At 32.3% G+C, this 20,184-nt stretch overlaps 2 protein-coding genes across 2 annotated transcripts; one reads left to right on the top strand and one right to left on the bottom strand.

The window, feature by feature from the left end:
* Positions 1–4,264: 4,264 nt before the first annotated feature.
* Positions 4,265–17,645, bottom strand: LOC142228072 (pancreatic lipase-related protein 2). Its single transcript, XM_075298377.1, has 4 exons — positions 16,778–17,645; positions 5,336–5,490; positions 4,792–5,268; positions 4,265–4,585 (listed from the first exon to the last, which is right to left on the bottom strand). The coding sequence occupies exons 1-4, from the start codon at positions 17,179–17,181 to the stop codon at positions 4,311–4,313; spliced, it is 1,311 nt and encodes a 436-aa protein (XP_075154492.1). The 5' UTR covers positions 17,182–17,645; the 3' UTR covers positions 4,265–4,310.
* LOC142228074 (heat shock protein 27-like) lies at positions 6,292–7,191 on the top strand. Its single transcript, XM_075298379.1, has one exon. It carries the CDS (start codon positions 6,388–6,390, stop codon positions 6,955–6,957), a length of 570 nt encoding a protein of 189 aa, XP_075154494.1. The 5' UTR covers positions 6,292–6,387; the 3' UTR covers positions 6,958–7,191.
* Positions 17,646–20,184: the final 2,539 nt, after the last annotated feature.

Genomic DNA, 20,184 nt, shown 5'->3' with positions numbered 1-20,184 from the left:
CACGTACCAAATTACAACTGAATCAGATGAATTTTGGTCTTCCAAGAGGCTCCGAGGTCAAATCTGGTAATCGGTTTATATGGGGGCTATATATAATTATGGACCGATGTGGACTAATTTTTGCTTGGTTGTTAGAGACCATATACTAACACCACGTACCAAATTTCAGCCGGATCAGATGAAATTTGCTTCTCTTAGAGGCCTCGCAAGCCAAATCGGGGGATCGGTTTATATGGGGGCTATATAATTATGGACCGATGTGGACCAGTTTTTGCATGGTTGTTAGAGACCATATACTAACACCATGTACCAAATTTCAGCCGGATCGGATGAAATTTGCTTCTCTTAGAGACCTCGCAAGCGAAATCGGGGGATCGGTTTATATGGGGGCTATATATAATTATGCACCGATGTGAACCAATTTTTGCATGGTTGTTAGAGACCATATACTAACATCATGTACCAAATTTCAGCCGGATCGGATGAAATTTGCTTCTCTTAGAGGCCTCGCAAGCCAAATTTGGGGGTCCGTTTATATGGAGGCTGTACGTAAAAATGGACCGATATGGCCCATTTGCAATACCATCCGACCTACATCAATAACAACTACTTGTGCCAAGTTTCAAGTCGATAGCTTGTTTCGTTCGGAAGTTATCGTGATTTCAACAGACCGACGGACGGACGGACGGACATGCTCAGATCGACTCAGAATTTCACCACGACCCAGAATATATATACTTTATGGGGTCTTAGAGCAATATTTCGATGTGTTACAAACGGAATGACAAAGTTAATATACCCCCCATCCTATGGTGGAGGGTATAAAAAAGGAATTTCGTGTTGTGATAAAATACTGAAGGGGAAAAATATGGTGGAATCAAAAACTTGGCTTGATAATGAGTTTCCGGACTCTGCCCCAGTCAAATCAACAATAATTGATTGGTATGCAAAATTCAAGCTTGGTGAAATAAGCATGGAGGACGGTGAACGCAGTGGACGCCCGAAAGAGGTGGTTACCATCGAAAACATGAAAAAAATCCACAAAATGATTTTGAATGACCGTAAAATTAAGTTGATCGAGATAGCAGAGGCCTTAGAGATATCAACGGAATGTGTTAGTCATATCATTCATCAATATTTGGATATGCAGAAGCTCTGTGCAAAATGGGTGCCGCGCGAGGTCACATTTGACCAAAATCAACAACGTGTTGATGATTCTGAGCGGTGTTTGCAGCTGTTAACTCGTAATACACCCGAGTTTTTCCGTCGAAATGTGACATTGGATGAAACATGGCTCCATTACCACACTCCTGAGTCCAATCGACAGTCGGCTGAGAGGACAGCGACCGGTGAACCGTCTCCGAAGCGTGGAAAGACTCAAAAGTCCGCTGGCAAAGTAATGGCCTCCGTTTTTTGGGATGCGCATGGAATATTTTTTATCGATTATCTTGAGAAGGGAAAAAAACTATCAACAGTGACTATTATATGAAGTTATTGGAGCGTTTGAAGGTCGAAATCGCGGCAAAACGGCCCCATATGAAGAAAAAAAAAGTGTTGTTCCACCAAGACAGCGCACCGTGCCACAAGTCATTGAGAACGATGGCAAAAATTCATGAATTGGGCTTAGAAATGCTTCCCCACCCACCGTAATCACCAGATCTGGCACCCAGCGACCTTTTCTTGTTCTCAGACCTCAAAAGGATGCTCGCAGGGAAAAATTTTTGCTGCAATGATCGCCAAAACTGAGGCCTATTTTGAGGCAAAACCGAAGGAGTACTACCAAAATGGTATCAAAAAATTGGAAGGTCGTTATAATCGTTGTATAGCTCTTGAAGGGACATATGTTGAATAATAAAAACGAATTTTGACAAAAAAAATGTGTTTTTCTTTGTTAGACCGGGGACTTATCAGCCAACCTGTTATATTCGAGTGAATGAATTGTATGGAATCCAACGTGAATAAAATTTTTTGACGGCACACTAGTATTTGATGGAGCTTTATCGTTCAAAAATTTAATTAAGTTCGTCGATGTACTGTTGTTGAGTTAATCCATCCATGGGCAAGTTGAAAAAAAAAAACAAATACAAATAAGTGTATACGGCCATAAGTTCGGCCAGGCCGAAGCTTATGTAACCTCCACCATGGATTGCGTAGAAACTTCTACTGAAGACTGTCATCCACAATCGAATTACTTGGGTTGCGGTAACACTTGCCGATGGCACGGTATTTTAGAACTTCCTAATACCGTTATATAAACCACGTAGTCCATACGTGGTATATATTAAACTTAAAAAGGCCGATTAAATACGTTTATAATTAAGTTTGACAAAATTTTCTATAGAAATAAAATTTTGGCAAAAGTTTCTATAGAAATAATATTTTGACAACATTTTCTATAGAAATACAATTTGGACAAAATTTTCTATAGAAATACGATTTTAACAAAATTTTCTATAGAAATAAAATTTTGTCAAAATTTTCAAAAGATTTAAAACTTTGACAACATTCTCTATAGAATTAAAATTTTGACAAAATTTTCTATAGAAATAAAATTTTGACAAAATTTTCTATAGAAATAAAATTTTGACAAAATTTTCTATAGAAATAAAATTTTGATAGATTATTTTTGGCTCGAGTGGCAACCATGATTATGAACCGATATGGACCAATATTTGTGTGATTGGGGATCGGCTATATATAACTATAGATCGATATGGACCAATTTTGGTATGGTTATTAGCGGCCATATACTAACACCACGTTGCATGTTTCAATCGGATCGGATGAATTTTGCTCGTCCAAAAGGCTCCGGAGTTCAAATTTGGGGATCGTTTTATATGGGGGCTATATATAATTATGGACTGATATGAACAAATTTTTGAATGGTTATTTGAGACCATATATTAATACCATGTACCAAATTTCAGCCGGATCGGATGAAATTTGCTTCTCTTAGAGGTTCCGCAAACCAAATCTGGGAATCGGTTTATATGGGGGCTATATATAATTATGGACCGATATGGACCAATTTTTGCATGGTTGTTAGAGACCATATACTAACACCACGTACCAAATTCCAACCGGATCGGATGAATTGTGCTCCTCTAAGTGGTTCCGGAGTTCAAATCTGGGGATCGGTTTATATGGGGGCTATGTATAATTAAAGACCGATGTGGACCAATTTTTGCATGGTTGTTAGAGACCATATACTAACACCATGTACCAAATTTCAGCCGGATCGGATGAAATTTGCTTCTCTTAGAGGCTCCACAAGCCAAATCGGGAGATCGGTTTATATGGGGGCTATATATAATTATGGATTGATGTGAACCAATTTTTGCATGGTGGTTAGAGACCATAACACCATGTACGAAGTTTCAGCCGGATCGGATGAAATTTGCTTCTCTTAGAGGCCTCGCAAGCCAAATTTGGGGGTCCGTTTATATTGGGGCTATACGTAAAAGTGGACCGATATGGCCCATTTGCAATACCATCCGACCTACATCAATAACAACTACTTGTGCCTAGTTTCAAGTCGATATATTGTTTCGTTTGGAATTTAGCGTGATTTCAACAGACGGACGGACGGACGGACCGACGGACATGCTCAGATCTACTCAGAATTTCACCACGACCCAGAATATATATACTTTATGGTGTCTTTAGCAATATTTCGATGTGTTACAAGCGGAATGACAAAGTTAATGGTGGAGGGTATAAAAAAATACAAAAATGTTCACGATTTAAATCCAGTTTGTTGGGGGAGATGAACCTTTTAAGTTGATGTAAACAACAAAAGTTACATATAACTTTAAAAATTTCGAGCAAATTTTGGACAACCTTAGTGTTGGAATCTACCAGCTGACAGCTCTATCGTGAAGAGCTGTCAGTTGGTAGATTCCAACACTAAGGTTGCCCCATTCCGAAATATAAATTCATCTCTTGATTTGATTTCTCGAGCATAAAGGCTTCGCTATTGTTATCATATTTGATTGAAATTTAGAGCTATTTTTTTGTTTTTAAAGAGAAATTCCGAATTTGCAATGAATCGGTCCATGTTTTGAAATAGCTATCGTATAGTCCAATCCTCCGATTAGAATTTTTAAAATCTAGAGCTAATTTTGGCCAGAGATAGGCAAAATTTTGTATACATTCATGATTTCATATAACTTCCATAGAAATTAGTTAGACTTCTTGAACCTATAGAAAAAACAAGATCTAATATTCTGCTTTAGTTTTTTTCAATTTATTGGTCACATAAATAAAGATAATACTAATATACTAAAATATAATACTACTATATCACATCTTCATCCAGCACGTTTTCTAGTAAACCCTAACACAGATGACCACTCTTGCTGAAAAGGCGGCAGAACATATGGTTTATGTGATAGGGTATCAAAATAAAAATCGCCACGTTTCTTTCGCTGTGAGTGAACTCCAAAACGGCCATAGCGATTACCGGAACAATGACCATTGCTAAAACTTCTATAGCTATCACAGTGGTAGCCAATAAAGGGATAAGCAGGATTCATGGATTGTTTAAAGAATACAGCAGCAGTCGAATGACTACAAGCAATGGGATCTGAAAAAGAGAACGGATTATTATAGGTAAAGAAAATCTAGGGAAATATGGAACCTTTCTCTCGGAAAACATATTCATGCTTGCCGAAATATGATAAAATTTTTCTAAATATAGACATGGTTGCGACAAACATGTTACATGTTTTTACGAGAAAATAACATTATTCTCTTGCAACATGTTTAGGTTCCTCCTCCAGGCTTACTTACTTGTGTTTGAAAAATCAGTCAGTTGTAGGAAAGAATTACAATTCTTCTGAGGTGCTGTTCCTCCATTTGGATAAAAATCAGCATGACCCAATTTTATATTAGCGCCCAGTGTACCACTGGATGTATGCAAGACCTGAACATATCTAGCATCTGTGGGATCTAGCCGAAATTCCGCTGATACTACAGCGGGTAGTGTAAATAATGGTCCCGCTGGATCTAATCCAATAATTTGTTCTATTTCACCATTTAAAGCTGCTCCAGCATAACCGGCTGCATGAGCTCCTAGGCTATAACCAGCTATAGTAACATTTCGTCTTGTAATATGATTAGGCCACAGACCTTCTAGAAATTCTGTTATAGCTGCAACAGTTAGACCTACATCGAATATAGACATTGATGCCGTCTTATAGTCCATCTGAGATAGATGACCCCAATCCACCACACAAACGCTATAGTTGGGTTTATATCGGGTCCAACCTGCAAAGCAAAAGATAAATTGTGCCTCATTTCATTATGCTAATTTGTCATTGCCTCCGAAACATACTAAACAACATATCGTGTACCCATTCTTTACTGCCTTCATCGTTCCATCCATGTAAGAAAAATGCCAATTTTTTAGTTGGGTCCAATCGATGAAATCCCCTTAAATCTCCCATTTGTAGAATGAATGTTGTATCTCCTTTACGGGGTGTATCAGAGCTATAAAAGAAAGAAATATAAGTAAAACGTACGAATTCTCACAAATTGGTTTATTTAGTTTAATATATATTTTATGCATAAATACTTTATACAAAATACTTTGTCAACATTTTATTTCTACAGAAAATTTTGTAAAAATTTTATTTTTTTTTTTAGAAAATTTTCTCAACCTTTTATTTCGGTAGAAAATTTTATCAAAACTTTATTTCTCTAGAAAATTTTGTCAAATAGAAAATTTAGTACAATTTTATTTCTATAGAAAATTTTGTCAAAATTTTATTTCTATAGAAAATTTTGTCAAAATTTTATTTCTATAGAAAATTTTGTCAAAATTTTATTTCTATAGAAAATTTTGTCAAAATTTTATTTCTACAGAAAACTTTGTCAAAATTTTATTTCTACAGAAAACTTTGTCAAAATTTTATTTCTACAGGAAACTTTGTAAAAAATTTATTTCTATAGAAAGTTTTGTAAAAATTTTATTTCTATAGCAAATTTTGTCAAAATTTTATTTCTATAAAATTTGTTGTCAAAATTCTATTTCTATAAAAAAAATTTGTCAAAATTTTCTATCGAAATAAATTCTTCCCAAAATTTTATCCTTATAGAAAATTTTGTCAAAATTTTCTATCGAAAATTTTTTTTTTTTTTAAATTGTATTTCTAAAGAAAATTTTACCAAAATTTTATTTCGATAGAAAATTTTTGTCAAAGTTTTATTTCTATAGATAATTTCATCAAAATTTTATTGCCATAGACAATTTCGTCAAAATTTAATTTCTAAAGAAATTTTGACAAGTTCAATTTTTGAGTGCAAAAATTGAACTTGTGCGCGTCGGTGTGCTTACAGCAGTTAACTTTTTTAAATTTTTATACAAAAGAAACTGAAAACTTTAACATGTCGCTGGTTCCGATATTAATGCATTTGGCTCGTGATATGGATACTGAACATCGTGCTATGGATGAATGGGATCGATTCTTGGATGATGATTTTGCATTGGGCATCAATCCTGTGGACATTTTTCATCGTCCCAGATGGAGCCATTATGCGCGCCGACCCCTTTACTCACCATACGCACTAAGCAAACGCCGGCAACATCGTGAAAGAAACGATTCATGTACGAGCCTAATACCAACTGTGGGTAAAGACGGTTTCCAAGTGTGCATGGATGTGTCTCAATTCAAACCAAGTGAATTGACTGTGAAGACGGTTGACAACATGGTTATTGTTGAAGGCAAACATGAGGAGCGAGAAGATGAACATGGTATGATACAACGCCATTTTGTGCGTAAGTACACCCTACCCAAGGACTACGATGCCAAAGACGTACACTCGACCATTTCGTCGGACGGAGTACTGACTGTAAATGCTCCACCTCCACCAAATAAGGCTCTAACGAACGAACGCATTGTGCAGATTCAACAAACAGGTCCAGCTCATTTGAATGTTAAACAACCGGACGCCTAATCCTTAAAACAAGCCCAGAATGGAGGCTCTGAAAAGGAAGCCGTAACTGCCAAATAATTTTTGTCTTCTCTTGCATTTCATTTTTTATCAACACTTTATTCTATTCTTATTTATTGAATTGTTTTGTACTTTTTTGTTTTATGTTTCCGTACTATTTTCTGAAATACCATTGTCTCATGAATATAAATTGGAGAATCCAAGACTCAACTATACTCAATAAAAATTTTTTTAAAATGTTATTTCTATACAAAATTTTATTTGTTTACAAAATTTTTTCAAAATTTTATTTCTATACAAAATTTTGGCAAAAATTTATTCCTTTAGAAAATTTTGTCAAAATTTTATTTCTATACAAAATTTTGTCAAAACTTTATTTCTATAGAAAATTTTCTCAATATTTTATTTTGATAGAAAATTTTGCGAAAAATTTATTTCGATAAAACATTTTGTCAAAATTTCATTTCTAAAGAAAATTTTGTAAAAAATTTATTTCTATAGAATTTTTTGTAAAAATTTTATTTCTATAGAATTTTTTGTCAAAATTTTATTTCTATAGAAAATTGTGTCAAAAATTTATTTCTATGGAAAATTATGTCAGCCTATTACTCCTGTAGAAATTTTTCTCAAAATTCTATTTCTATAGAATTTTTATTTGTATAGAAAATTTTCTCCAATTTTTTTCTATAGATACATTCGTCAAAATGTTTGTCAAAATTTTATTTTTATTAAAAATTTTGCTAAAGTTTTATTTCTATAGAAAATTTGTCAAAATTTTATTACTATAGAAAATTTTGTCAAAATTTTATTTCTATAGAAAAATTTTGTCAAAATTTTATTTCTATAGATAATTTTGTCAAAATTTTATTTCTATAGAAAATTTTGTCAAAATTTTATTTCTATAGAAATTTTGTCAAAATTTTATTTCTATACAAAATTTTATTTATATACAAAATTTTATTTCTATACAAACTTTTGTAAAAATTTTATTTATATAGAAAATTTTCAAAAAATTCCTATAGAAAATTTTGTCAAAATTTTCTATCGAAATAAAATTTTGTAAAATTGTATTTCTATAGAAAATTTTGACAATATTTTATTTCGATAGAAAATGTTGCCAACATTTTATTTCTATAGAAAATGTTGCCAACATTTTATTTCTATAGAAAATTTTTGTCAAAGTTTTATTTCTATAGAAAATTTTGTAAAATTTTATTTCTATAGAAAATTTTGTCAAAATTTTATTTCTAATAGAAAATTTCGTCAAAATTGTATTTCTATAGAAAGCTTTGCAAAAATTTTATTTCGACAGAATATTTTGTAAAATTTTATTTCTATAGCAAATTTTGTCAAAATTGTATTTCTATACAAAATTTTGTCAAAATTGTATTCCTATACAAAATTTTGCCAAAAATTTATTTCTATAGATAATTTCGTCAAAATTTTATTGCCTAGAGAATTGTGTCAAAATTTTCTTTCTGTAGAAACTTTGTCAAAATTTTATTTCTATAAAAAATTTTGTCAAAATTTTATTTCTATACAAAATTTTATCTGCATACAAAATTCTTTCAAAGTTTTATTTCTATACAAACTTTTGCCAACATTTTGTTTATATAGAAAATTATTTAAAAATTTTATTTCTATACAAACTTTTGTCAAAATTTTATTTCTATACAAACTTTTGTCAAAATTTTATTTCTTAACAAAATTTTGTCAAAAATAAATTTGACAAACATTCTTTTCCTCTGTTGGTTAAGCTACACTTGTAGTTTAGTCAATGTATGGTTTTAAGCTGCAATAAAAACAACAACAAAAATTTATTCCTATAGAAAATTTTGAATTGCGTCAAAATTTCCTTTCTATAAAAACTTTGTCAAAATTTTATTTCTATACAAAATTTTATCTGTATACAAAATTCTTTCAAAGTTTTATTTCTATACAAACTTTTGTCAACATTTTGTTTATATAGAAAATTCTTTCAAAATTTTATTTCTATACAAACTTTTGTCAAAATTTTATTTCTTAACAAAATTTTGTCAAAAAGTTATTCCTATAGAAAATTTAATCAAAATTTTATTTGTATATTTTTGTTTTTTCAAAATTTTATTTCTATACAAACTTTTGTCAAAATTTTATTGAATTAGAAAATTTTGTCAAAATTTTATTTCTAAACAAAATTTTGCCAAAAATTATTCCTATAAAAATTTTATTTTTATAGAAAATTTTCTCAATATTTTATTTCGATAGAAAATTTTTTGTTTTATTGCTATAGAAAATTTTGTCAAAATTGTATACTATACAAAATTTTGCCAAAATTATATTTCTGTAGAAAATTTTATCAAAATTTTATTTCTATAGATAATTTCGTCAAAATTTTATTGCGATAGACAATTTCGTCAAAATTTTATTTCTATACAAAATTTTGGCAAAATGTTTTTTCTATATAAAATTTTGTCAAAATGTTATTTCTATACAAAATTTTATTTGTATACAAAATTTTTTCAATATTTAAAAATTTTGTAAAATTTTATTTCTATATAAAACGTTGACAAATTTTTATTTCGATAAAAAATTTTGCCAAAATTTTATTTCTATAGAAAATTTTGTCAAAGTTTTATTTCTATAGAAAATTTTTTTTGTAGAATATTTTGTCAAAATTTTATTTTTATAGAAAATTTTGCCAAATTTTATTTCCATAGAAAATTTTGCCATTTTTTTGTACAACATTTTATCAACAATTTATTTGTGTAGAATATTCTATAGAATATTTTGTCAAAACTCTATTTCTATTTAAATTTTTTCTTTAACAAATAGTCTCTCAGTTTAAAAATCAATTAGTGCTTTATATACGAGTAGTCGTTAGTTAGATATAGTTATTTCGGGGTGTTACACATGAAATGGCAAACTTATTATGCCATCATTCTATGGTGTTGAGTATAATAAATATCAGTTTTTCTCAATGTCTATACTAAATTCACAAAATTTTATTACCTTATTATATTTTTGCTCAATTTGATTTACGATATTTGAATGCATCTCAACAAATAAGCAAAATCGTATATCATGACATTAATGAACGATTTCAGTTTCTCTTAATTACCAAAAATGATCATAGCATGACTATAGAGTATCTCAATATTTTCGGTTTGTGGATTTACGCTTGTTTAGCATTTTATTAGCATAATATGTATGTTAACCACTAAGACCGTAATTCTGTAAATATGTATATTAGCTTGTATCGAGAAATGAAAATAAGATGAATTGAATTTTGTATATAAAATGTTTATAAAGAAAATTGCAAAAATAGTTTTATTTGTTTTAATTATAATGTGTCTTCTTTTCGAAGGGATAAATGTATAATATGATTCATGTTCCACACTCAAATTCTTCGCAAGAACAGTTTGCTGTACCCGAAATATATTATGGCAATTAGTATAAGCTTGTCAAATACTTTACATAGGCTTTGTCACCAATAATAGATAGTTTTGAGGAATTTCACACATATATCATGGAATTAGAAGGCTTCGATTTAGTAAATAACAATAAAAAAGAAACTATTCCGATTACTATACAAAGAAGATGAACTGAATAACTATGTAAATACTGGGATAGGTTCGGACGGACGGAATCTACTTTTTCATCTACTTTAAAAAAAATTATATGCGTTTTTGACAAAGTGAACTATATATCAATAAGTACTTTTTGTAATACTACACCAAATACTATACTACGAAAAGATGATGCACAGTGGTGTGAAAAATTGTTAAATTTGGGAAGAATAATTCTCTTATGTAAATTTCATAAGAAATTAACATAAAATAACCAAATTAAATCATCTCAAAAGTTTATTTCTATAGAAATTTTTTTCAAAAGTTTATTTCTATAGAAAATTTTGTCAAAATGTTATTTCTAAATAAGAAAGAGTGTCAAAATTTTATTTCTATACAAAATTTAAGTATCTCCTACATGGGGATGTTTTGCAAAAACCACCAAAACATCGATAATTCTACTAATCTGCCAAAAAGTAAAAAAACTACAATTTTTGATAGATTTTTGGCAAGCGGGCTCCTGAATCGATCTAGACCTGGGTGTCCGTTCGTCCGTCTGTCCATGTATTTGTTCTTCGCAGGATTCCGGTCGCATTTATTAGCTGAAGTCGATGACATTTGGTACACGGTGTTTTCTTGGCACAAGGACGAACACTATTAAATTTGGAAAAAATCGGATCAAATTTAGATATAGCTCTCATATATATGTGTCGTTCGATTTTAAAAATTTTCGACTTAATAAGGGTATTTTTGGCCATAATGCCCTCTTTAATTAACCAAATCTAGCACAAGGTAACCTTTTGTGGTATCCACCAAACCTGCAAACTATCATCCCACATATATATATGTATATATGTTGGCCATAATAAACTTATTTATTAACCAATGTTACTGAAATTTAAAATTTAGATGTATAATCGATCTTATTCAGACTTATGTATTGCTCTTACATAAATATTATGCCCGATTTTCACAAACATAGATACATTACCCACATTAAGTGAGCGATTTCCTCTTTATATATATATATATATATATATATATATATATATATATATATATATATATATATATATATATATATATATATATATATATATATATATATATATATATATATATATATATATATATATATATATATATATATATATATATATATATATATATATATATATATATATATATATATATCAGTGAGAAATTCTAAGACGATGTAAGCATGTCCGTCTGTTGTAATCACGCTACAGCCTTCAATAATGAAGCTATGGTCCTGAAATTTGGCACAGATTCGTTTTTTTTTTGCAGGCAGGTCAAGTTCGAAGATGGGCTACATCGGTCCAAGTTTTGATATAGCCCCATATAAACCGATTTCCCGATTTGGGTTCTAAGGCTTATAAAAACCGTAGTTTTTATCCATAAAAAGGTTTGCCGAAAATGGTGCCCATCGGTCCATGTTTTGGTATAGCCTAGAAACTGTATTTTCTATCCGATTTGCCTGACATTGGAAATCTAGAGTTATTTTGGGATTATAAAGAGGTGTGTCGCAAATGGTCCGTATCGGTCCATGTTTTGGTATAGTCACCATATAGACCGATCTCCCGATTTTTATTCTTGGGCTTCTATAAACTGAATTTATTACCCGATTAGCCTGAAATTGGAAATCTAGAGGTATTTTGGGACCCCAAATATGTGTGCCGAAATTGAGGTTTTTTGGTATAACCCCCATATAGACCGATCTATAGTCTATTAGTATTATACTTCTTGGGCGTCTAGAGACTTTATTTTCTAGCCGCATTGCTTGAAACTGAAAGTTAAATGTCCAGATTTTACTCATCGTATTCATTTACATAATTGCGGAAAAAATCTACAAATTTAAGATTTCAAATCAAGGCGTTATTTCATCATAAACACGATATGATTATGAATCCTCCAAAACTCTAACAAAATTGGTTCTCATAAATCCAGAATCTGATCTGGTCTTCATTGGTAGAATCTTTAAATTTTTTTTTCGGGAAGCGTACTGGTTGAACTGATTTGCTTGGGAGAAGATTTGTCATCAAACCCCCTAAAATGCTATATATAATCAAGTAACCCGCCACGACGAAGAGTTTTCAAAGTTAACTATTATATTTCATTCATGGTGGTGGGTATTTAAGATTCGGCCCGGCCGAACTTACTGCTGTATATACTTGTTTTATAATGGACTCAATATTAGGTTAGATGGCAGCCCCATTGTGATACCACATTGGTGAACTTCTCTCTTATCACTGAGTACTGCCCGATTCCATGTTAAGCTCAATGACAAGGGACCTCCTTTTTATAGCCGAGTCCGAACGGCGTTCCACATTGCAGTGAAACCACTTAGAGAAGCTTTGAAACCCTCAGAAGTGTCACCAGCATTACTGAGATGGGATAATCCACCGCTGAAAAACTTTTTTGGTGTGCGGTCGAATCAGGAATCGATGCTTATGTTTACTACTTCAGTAGGGGTGATTTAGGGTATCATACAGTTAGCCGCACATGGCTTTCTACTTTACTCACTTGTTTAATTACAGACAATGACAAAGTCTGAAAATGGAAATCTACAGGTATTTCAGATCTTAAAAGACCGGTATCGAATTTAGCTTATGCCCCCAAATATTTTCTACAATTTTCATTCGATTTGCCTGAAAATGTGAATTGAAATTCATTGTAGGACCAAAATGACCAGTGTCGAATTTGGCTTATATTGGTTAATCGATTTCATGATATGATTTCTGGGGTATGTAGACATCGAAAATTTTATCCGATTTGCCTGAAATTATAAATCCAATCGTACTTTAGTTCCAGGAAGACCTGCGATGGATTTGTTTTATATTTTTTGAAAAAAACCTCCATACATTGAATAAAAATTATACCGTATTCCAAAAAAATTGTCTTTACACTAATGTATTGAACACTAATGTATTGAACCCGGTATTGAACCCGAGCCAAAGAAGGCAAGACAATTGAAGTAAGTATGCCTTTTCAGCTTTTTTCTTCACGTGCTATCAAAATTCTTTAAATGAAAATTTTAATTTTCAAATTCAGTCTCGACTTCAAGTAGAAATTGTGCTACATTTTAAATAAAAACGGCTTTAAGATAAAAATGATTTTTTGGGTTGTAGTCTAGATGCATAAAGTCAACAAATTTAAAGACAATCTTACAAATTTTTAAGAATTTTGCTCAATTATAAAAGTCAAGTTGATACCTGAAGATACATGTTTTTAAGTAAATTCACCTAACTATAAAGACGAAACGACTTCGTTGAAAAGTAAAAACAAGTATATACGGCCGTAAGTTCGGCCAGGCCGATTCTTATGTACCCTTCACCATGGATTGCGTAGAAACTTCTACGAAAGACTGTCATCCACAAATTTCAACTCACATGGTTGTTAAATATCATATACTACCACCACTTACCAAATTCCAACCAGATCGGATGAATTTTGCTTCTCCAAAAGACACCGGAGGTCAAATCTGGGGATCGGTTTATATGGGAGCTATAAATAATTATGAACTGATAGGAACCCATTCCTGTATGGTTGTTGGATACCATATACTAACATCACGTACCAAATTTCAACCGAATGGGAACAATTTTGCTCTTCTAAGGTGCTCCGGAGGTCAAATCTGGGGATCGGTTTATATGGTGCCTATATATAATTATGGACCGATATCGACCAATTTTTTTGCATGATTGTTTGAGGCCATATATTAACATCACGTACCAAATTTCAACTGAATCAGGTGAATTTTGGTCTTCCAAGAGGCTCCGGAGTTCAAATCTGGTGATCGGTTTATATGGGGGCTATATACAATTATGGACCGATATGGACCAATTTTTGCATGGTTGTTAGAGACCATATACTAACAAATTTCAAATTTCAGCCGGGTCGGATGGAATTTTCTTCTCTTAGAGGCTATGCAAGCCAAATCGGGGGATCGGTTTATATGGGGGCTATATATAATTATGGACCGATGTGAACCAATTTTTGCATGGTTGTTAGAGACCATATACTAACATCATGTACCATATTTCAGCCGGATCGGATGGAATTTTCTTCTCTTAGAGGCTACGCAAGCCAAATCGGGGGATCGGTTTATATGGGGGCTATATATAATTATGGACCGATGTGAACCAATTTTTGCATGGTTGTTAGAGACCATATACTAACATCATGTACCATATTTCAGCCGGATCGGATGAAATTTACTTCTCTTAGAGGCTCCGCAAGCCAAATCGGGGGATCGGTTTATATGGGGGCTATATATAATTATAGACCGATGTGAACCAATTTTTGCATGGTTGTTAGAGACCATATACTAACACCATGTACCAAATTTCAGCCGGATCGGGTGAAACTTACTTCTCTTAGAGGCTCTGCAAGCCAAATCGGGTGATCTGTTTATATGGGGGCTATATCTAATTATGGACCGATGTGAACCAATTTTTGCATGGTTGTTAGAAACCATATACTAACACCATGTACCAAATTTCAGCCGGATCGGATGAAATTTGCTTCTCTTAGAGGCATCGCAAGCCAAATTTGGGGGTCCGTTTATATGGGGGCTATACGTAATACCATCCGACCTACATCAATAACAACTACTTGTGCCAAGTTTCAAGTCGATAGCTTGTTTCGTTCGGAAGTTAGCGTGATTTCAACAGACGGACGGACGGACGGACGGACATGCTCAGATCGACTCAGAATTTCACCACGACCCAGAATATATATACTTTATGGAATCTTAGAGCAATATTTCGATGTGTTACAAACGAAATGACAAAGTTAATATACCCCCCATCCTATGGTGGAGGGTATAAAAATGTATATCAGAGAAATGCATCTTCTATGTTAAGCAAAAGTTATGTTAAGGATATGAAATAGCCTTACGATAGTATTTTTGTCGATTAGTATGGGAGCTATATACTAACCGACACTCCGAGTTGGGATCTTGAGCGGCTATAACATACATCCCAATTTTTATCCTATTTGCCTGAATTTCTAAGTCTAGAGGCATCTTGGGTAAATAATAAATTGATATACCCCCATGTAGACCGATCTCCCGATTTGACCTTGGGCATGTAGACACGGCCATTTTTATCCGATTTACATTAAATTCAAAATTTAGACGTATTTTAGGTCTGCAAATAAATGTAGCGAATATGGTGTAGATCGGTCCATGTTTTGATATAGGCCCCATATGTTAAGTCTCCCGATTTCTATTTTGGTATATATGTTTGCTCATAAAATCCCCCTGAAATTCTATATATTTTCAGGTAACCTGACGAAGAGTTTTCAAAATGAAACTTTTATATTATTTGATTTATGGCGGTGGGTATTTAAGATTCGGCCCGGCCGATCATAAGTCCATATTTACTTGTTTATTATGAATTTGCTTTCAGTTATTTCGCATAAACTCTAAATACTGCATTTGCCCGAATTATGAGTATGGCGTGCTTAAAATGCTCACTATTCTCCAATAAATATGAAGTAAATTACTCCAATTATATAAGTTCATAAATATACCATTAATTACATACGAATGTGTTTACGTGTTATAGAAAGTGAAAAGCAAATAAACACCAAATATCTCTCGAAACAACATAAAATTCGTTGGTTTACAAAAATTTTATAGTTTATGTTGGTATGTAATGGATTGTGAGTTTGGGTTTGCTTTTCATGGGGTGCTAAAAAGTTTAGTTGGATTTTTTTTAGTAGAAAATCCAATAAACGAATAAATTTTTATGTTATTTCATTTAAAATAGATTTCAGAAACTTTAATTTAAATTATTTTAAATATTTATAATATTTTGAAATAAATTATAATTCCCCAATAGTTCCATGTGTTTTTCTTGTTTAACAATTTAGGCAACTAAATGTTGTTTAGTTTAGTTTATTTTTTCACCTGTGAGACAATTTTATTGATCTTTACATTAAAATGGAATTTCAATGTTTGCTCTCCACATGGCAAACATATTGGTTTTTGTTGTTATTTTCTATTTAAATTAATATATGTTTCATCACATTCAATATTAAAACACTTTCAAGCATTGCATTTGTTTTTTTTTTTCTTTTAGTTCCACAATGGCTTCTGATTTTATATGCACAATAAAGGTAAGAGTAAATTTTAATTGAAAACTAATTTGATTGGCAATAAAATAATATCTCATTACTGATTATACTCATTGTAATAGCTCTCAGCATCACACTCTCTTTCTCTCACAAACATTCACTTAAACACTTACTTCGAACGGCATTCGAAAATGATGTCGTAATTGATTTTGGCCCGATTCATGCTATTACGAAGCATGTTCTCTTGTAAATAACGAAAACTATTCTTCATGAGTGTTATCTTGTGACCGAAAGCCGAACATAGGGTGAGTTTGATGAGCAAGAACAACAACACTACTTTGAGTTGAAAACACATGTGTAGGAAATGCATTTTTCTAGCATATGATCGAGTAATCCAAGTGACGATGCTAGACCACGTCAAGAAAACACGTTCAACCTTTACCGAATCTTGCACTGTAGTAATACTCTTAAAAGTTTCGTCTTCAAGCCAATGCTCTCGATCAGTCAGCGAACAGCCAGCCATTTGCTGGAGACTGAAAGAAAGGTTTTTGTAAACCCAGCTGGCAGCAGAGCCCATAACAAATGTAAAAAAAATACCAAAAACCTTTGCTTGTTAACGTTGAACGCGCAGAAGAAGCTGTCGTTATGTTGATGAAGAAGGCGATAATCACAATGTTGAAGAAGACTGTCTTAAATAGAATGGCCGGTAGCATGTAAAAATTTGGGTATTGATTATGATGACAAAGTGTCAGTGTCTGCTGCTGCTGCGTCTACCACAAACCTTACAGGTATCTTCTTTCGATGGCAAGAATACCCAGAAACGCTCACAGTCCATTTGACTTAATTTCTAGCAATTTGAAATTATATTTTTGATCCATTCAAAAGTTGTCAAAACATTTTGAATGCCAAGTCATTGTTCTTGGTAAAATGTAACGAACAAGATAGAGCAAAAACGATGACAGATGGACGGACGGACGGATAATGTAATGCTTTCAAAAAAACACACTCATTGTTTTCTTTAAACCGTTAACAGATCTCTTCATATCAGACACTGAAGACTACCGGCAATGAACTAAAGGTTAAACTCTTAATATCTTTGATCTTGACCATTTAGTTGTGGCCATTATAGCTATTGATCTGTTTTCTCTGATTAGAGAGTAAGAAAGAGAAAGAGATAGAAACAAACACTTGATTTTATATTGATTTGGTTAACATGGCCTTTTTGCCCCTCCGGAGACAAAAAGTTTGTTTTTTTCTGACCGCTGATCAAGGGAAAGTGATCTCTGCAAACCATCAATGTGTGTACACATAGAAAATCAAAATAGATTAAGTCTATTTGTCATTAAGTTTATTGAGATCGATAGTATCGGAAGTTTGACTAACCACATACATTGGCTCAATGGGATAGAGATTTGGCCATTTGACACAATACGAGTATGGATGGAAAATGATTTACGATCAACATAGAGTAGAAAATGTTTTTGTTATCAAAATATTCGAAGAAGTTTAAATATAAATAAAATATGAATTTGTACATAAATTTGTACATTTTTTATAAATTTATGGACTTTTGCATAAAAAATGTGTACACCTAAATAATATATTGTTTTCGTAAATACTTGTTATGAAATTATGAATTTTTTAATAACATATAGGGACGGTTTCATAAAATTAATGAAACTTTACTTAATATAGCAAATATACTGGTTTTCTCTTAGCGTGAGAGAACCACAACATGAAGTTACTCTCATGTGTATACAATACAAGCATATAATACGAGACAAAAAAAAAACGAAACATAACGTTTTGAAGGCAACACGTGTGTTTGAGTTTTTTAGTACAGTTTGAGTCTCCGTCGCAATTCCAAGATTATTTATTGCCGTACAAAAATTGACGAAAAAACAATGTTAACTGGAAGCGTTGGTGCTTATGTTTATAAATAATATAAAATATTATAATTATGAATTATATAATTATGTTCTTTGCTGGCTGGACTTTAATGCGGGTTTTAATAAATGGGTTCATACATTTTGTCCAATTATACAGGCATTAAGAATCAGAAATCTAAATGAAAAGTTACATGTAAGGCATGACGGTTTTATTATATATTATGTAAAAGTTCATATTTTTCAATAATATTAAAAATTCCATTCATATTATGTATACATTCGTATTCAATGAATACCTGTATTTTTATTTTATGAATTGTTTTCATATAATTTATGAATCCTGTGTTTGAAAATTTTTTGTGAACACTATTCATAAAATAAATGTATTATTTTTTTTTGTGTACCCTCCATCATATGATTAACTTTGTCATTTCGTTTGTAAAACATCGAAATATTGGTCTAAGACCCCATAAAGTATATACAGTACCACACATAAGTATTGGCACAGCACCCTAAACAATATAGTGGTCAGTGTATCTGCGAAAAAATGTGCCTACCAGAAATATTGACTCTATAAAATATATACCGTTCGACCCAGACCCACCTCCTGTTAATTACATATAGAGCCCCCATATAAACCGATCCCCAGAATTTATTTGCGGTTGAAATTTGGTACGTGGTTCTAGCATATAGTCTCTAACATTATATATAACCCTCAGATAAACCGATTTCCAAATTTTACTTCTTGAGCCTCCTAGAGGAGAAAATTTCATCCGATCAGATTGAAATTTGGTACATTGAGTTAGTATATAGGTTCAAAACAATGTAAAAATTGGTCTATATTAGTCCATAATTACATATAGCCCCCATATAAAACGATCGCCAGATTTTACTTCTTGAACGTCCTGGATAAGCAAATTTTATCTGATCCTGCTAAAATTTGGTGCTCGTCACACAAAAATTGATCCATATCGGTTCATACTTATATATAACCGCCATATAAACCGACCCCCATATAAACCGACCCCCATATTTCACTTCTGACTTTCAAATGATCCCGAATAATTGGTTAATATCGGTTAAAAATTAATTATAAACTCCTCAGTATATCCCTTTCATGAACTAAAGAGGTTTATATAGTTATTTAATCTGCTTTTTATACCCTCCACCATAGGTTGGGGTACATTAACTTTGCCATTCCGTTTGTAACACATCGAAATATTGCTCTAAGACCCCATAAAGTATAAATATTCTGGGTCGTGGTGAAATTCTGAGTCGATCTGAGCATGTCCGTTTGTTGAAATCACGCTAACTTCCGAACGAAACAAGCTATCGACTTGAAATTTGGCACAAGTAGTTGTAACGTATAGCCCCAATATAAACGGACACCCAAATTTGGCTTGCGAATCCTCTAAGAGAAGCAAATTTCATCCGATTCGGCTGAAATTTGGTACATGGTGTTAGTATATGGTCTCTAACAACCATGCAAAAATAGGTCCACATCGGTCCATAATTATATATAGCCCCCATATAAACCGATCCCCCAATTTGGCTTGCGAATCCTCTAAGAGAAGCAAATTGCATCCGATCCGGCTGAAATTTGGTACATGGTGTCGGCATATGGTTTCTAATAACCATGCGAAAAGTGGTCCACATCGGTCCATAATTATATATAGCCCCCATATAAACCG

Source organism: Haematobia irritans, chromosome 3 (assembly GCF_050003625.1).
Source record: "Haematobia irritans isolate KBUSLIRL chromosome 3, ASM5000362v1, whole genome shotgun sequence".
NCBI lineage: Eukaryota > Metazoa > Arthropoda > Insecta > Diptera > Muscidae > Haematobia > Haematobia irritans.
This window is presented reverse-complemented; position numbering and strand designations above follow the sequence as displayed.

Coding starts and splice junctions, on each gene's coding strand:
- LOC142228074 (XM_075298379.1), top strand. CDS start 6,388: ATGTCGCTGGTTCCGATATTAATGCATTTGGCTCGTGATATGGATACT.
- LOC142228072 (XM_075298377.1), bottom strand. CDS start 17,181: ATGGGCTCTGCTGCCAGCTGGGTTTACAAAAACCTTTCTTTCAGTCTC. Junction 5,269..5,335: donor GGTACACGATATGTTGTTTA/GTATGTTTCGGA, acceptor TTTGCTTTGCAG/GTTGGACCCGATATAAACCC. Junction 4,586..4,791: donor GACTGATTTTTCAAACACAA/GTAAGTAAGCCT, acceptor TCTCTTTTTCAG/ATCCCATTGCTTGTAGTCAT.